At 30.4% G+C, this 1853-nt stretch overlaps 1 protein-coding gene across 3 annotated transcripts in view; it reads right to left on the bottom strand.

Annotated features, from left to right (window-relative positions):
• Window positions 1-237: 237 nt before the first annotated feature.
• The window catches only part of LOC117174676 (potassium/sodium hyperpolarization-activated cyclic nucleotide-gated channel 2), a 167274-nt gene continuing 165658 nt past the window's right edge, over window positions 238-1853 (bottom strand). For 2 of the 3 annotated variants that reach the window (XM_033363974.1, XM_033363975.1), the window contains exon 12: window positions 238-936. In XM_033363974.1, coding sequence (XP_033219865.1) covers window positions 790-936 — 147 coding nt within the window. In that variant the 3' untranslated portion in view covers window positions 238-789. The remainder of the gene's footprint in view (window positions 937-1853) is intronic. The other variant, XM_033363973.1, reaches the window with a different exon arrangement.

Below are 1853 nucleotides of genomic sequence, written 5' to 3'. Positions count from 1 at the left end.
GAGAAGGATAGTTTATTTTTGTTTTACTCGCTTATCAGCTTTCAAAGTTCGCTTTTAACAAGAAGTCTCCTGGTAAAGATTCAGCTCGATTTTCTTCGAACCCTGCGGACCATTATTAAATTGATTTCGAGTATGAATTTCATTGTGTCAAAATATAAGAATTGCTTCCAAAATATTCGTAGAATGGTTATTATCGCGGTTAGTTCTGCGAAAGGTACTGTTCTATGTGAATTGTCGTTGATTTTCTATTATTATGTACAAGTGTATTATAGATATAGAAAAGTGAATTTTCTTTCAAGGTTGCAAATTCCTCTCTTCGCTAGGCTTTGTATCTTAGTATAACAGTATAATTTGTAGTGATCGTAAAATGCAACTTTCACAAGTATCTATCGTCACTTTTGTTTATAAATATTTTCATGTTAAAAGCATACATTCCAGTGATGTAGTAGGCCACTCACTCAAAATTCCTTTCGCCGACTTCTAGACATTTGAATAATTCACTTTTAGTATTTATGAAATTGTTTCTGGCGAGGGTGGAGAAGTCGAGTGTCCATGAGGGTCTCCTGGCTAAATTCGGGGTGCATTAGGCTTTCTTCTTTCTTTAAGGATTACAAATATTTAAAACCGATTGTAGTAGAGAACTGCAATTGTAACGAGCATTCACTGCACTTTCCGAGGAAACTATATTAAAAGTCCATTACGCAAAGCAGCCGATACGTAATTCAAAAGATCCTACTTTTTTTTAATGGACCTTCAGTATAGCTGCGTTTGCTAATGAAAAGAGTGTCGTCATTGATACGAGTCTTTGTGGAAAGTATCGCTCTTGTGAAAGATTCTTCGCCCTTCTCTGGTAAGGTCTTGGCTTGCAAAATTGTTTTCAGACTTTGGCCTGGGAAGCAAACCACCTGGTAACGTCCTCATCTCCATGCTGTGCACCTAAAACAATCATGTCCTCAATTTTCTTGTTAAGAGAGTTCTAAAAAAAAGTCTTTGAAATTTATAAATATTTTTAAAATAAATTTCTTATGCAGTTTAGCCAAGTTTTTATTTTGGGTAAGTAAATTAAGAACACAATAACCTGTGGACCCTTTTTTAAAATCATTTTTTAGACTTTAGGGCTTGAGTTTTCTTCACTTTTCGCAATAAATCAATTCCTAAAAAAAAATTAAGTAAAAAGAGAAAAGTTGGTAAAAAAGGTAAGTGTGAAGTTCCCATTAGACCAAATATTATGCCTTTTTATGTGACCAAGGGTGCACAGAATTATAGTTTAAATATCTGCCTGACTCACAGGGTTTTGATAACAATTATTGAATAATTTACCATTAGAAAATATATTGACTGATATATAAAAATTCAAGAGAATTATTTTTCTCATACCCTATATCAAACTAAAGTTTATGATGACAAAGTTAAAAAATTTAATGTTAAATCATAATTAAGCAAAGTACGTGATTTTATTTAAATTATTATTTATAGAATTCTATTGTACTATGCTTTTTGTCATACATTAAAGTAACCTTTGAATGTATATGTGCATGCACAATCTGCGACAAATGTAAATTATACATTGAAAAACATTTTTTGATACTCATGCTTTATTGTAAATTAAACTATGGAAATTTTTTTTCTTATAGAATATTAAGAAAATAAATCAAATATTACGATTTTTAAGAATTTAACTTCGAAAAATTTTCTGAAAATAACTCAAAAATCGGTAAAGATTGTGAAATCTTTTTACTTTATTATATGAACAATTTTAACAATACAAAAAATTCAGATTTCAATAACTCTTCAAAAGAAACATTTTAAGTAAACTGAGACCAACTGACATGAACAAAAAATCTTGCCTAAAT

The sequence above is a fragment of the Belonocnema kinseyi genome, chromosome 6, assembly GCF_010883055.1.
Source record: "Belonocnema kinseyi isolate 2016_QV_RU_SX_M_011 chromosome 6, B_treatae_v1, whole genome shotgun sequence".
NCBI lineage: Eukaryota > Metazoa > Arthropoda > Insecta > Hymenoptera > Cynipidae > Belonocnema > Belonocnema kinseyi.
Note: the sequence above shows the minus strand (reverse complement) of the source record. Positions and strands in the feature narration are given on the sequence as shown.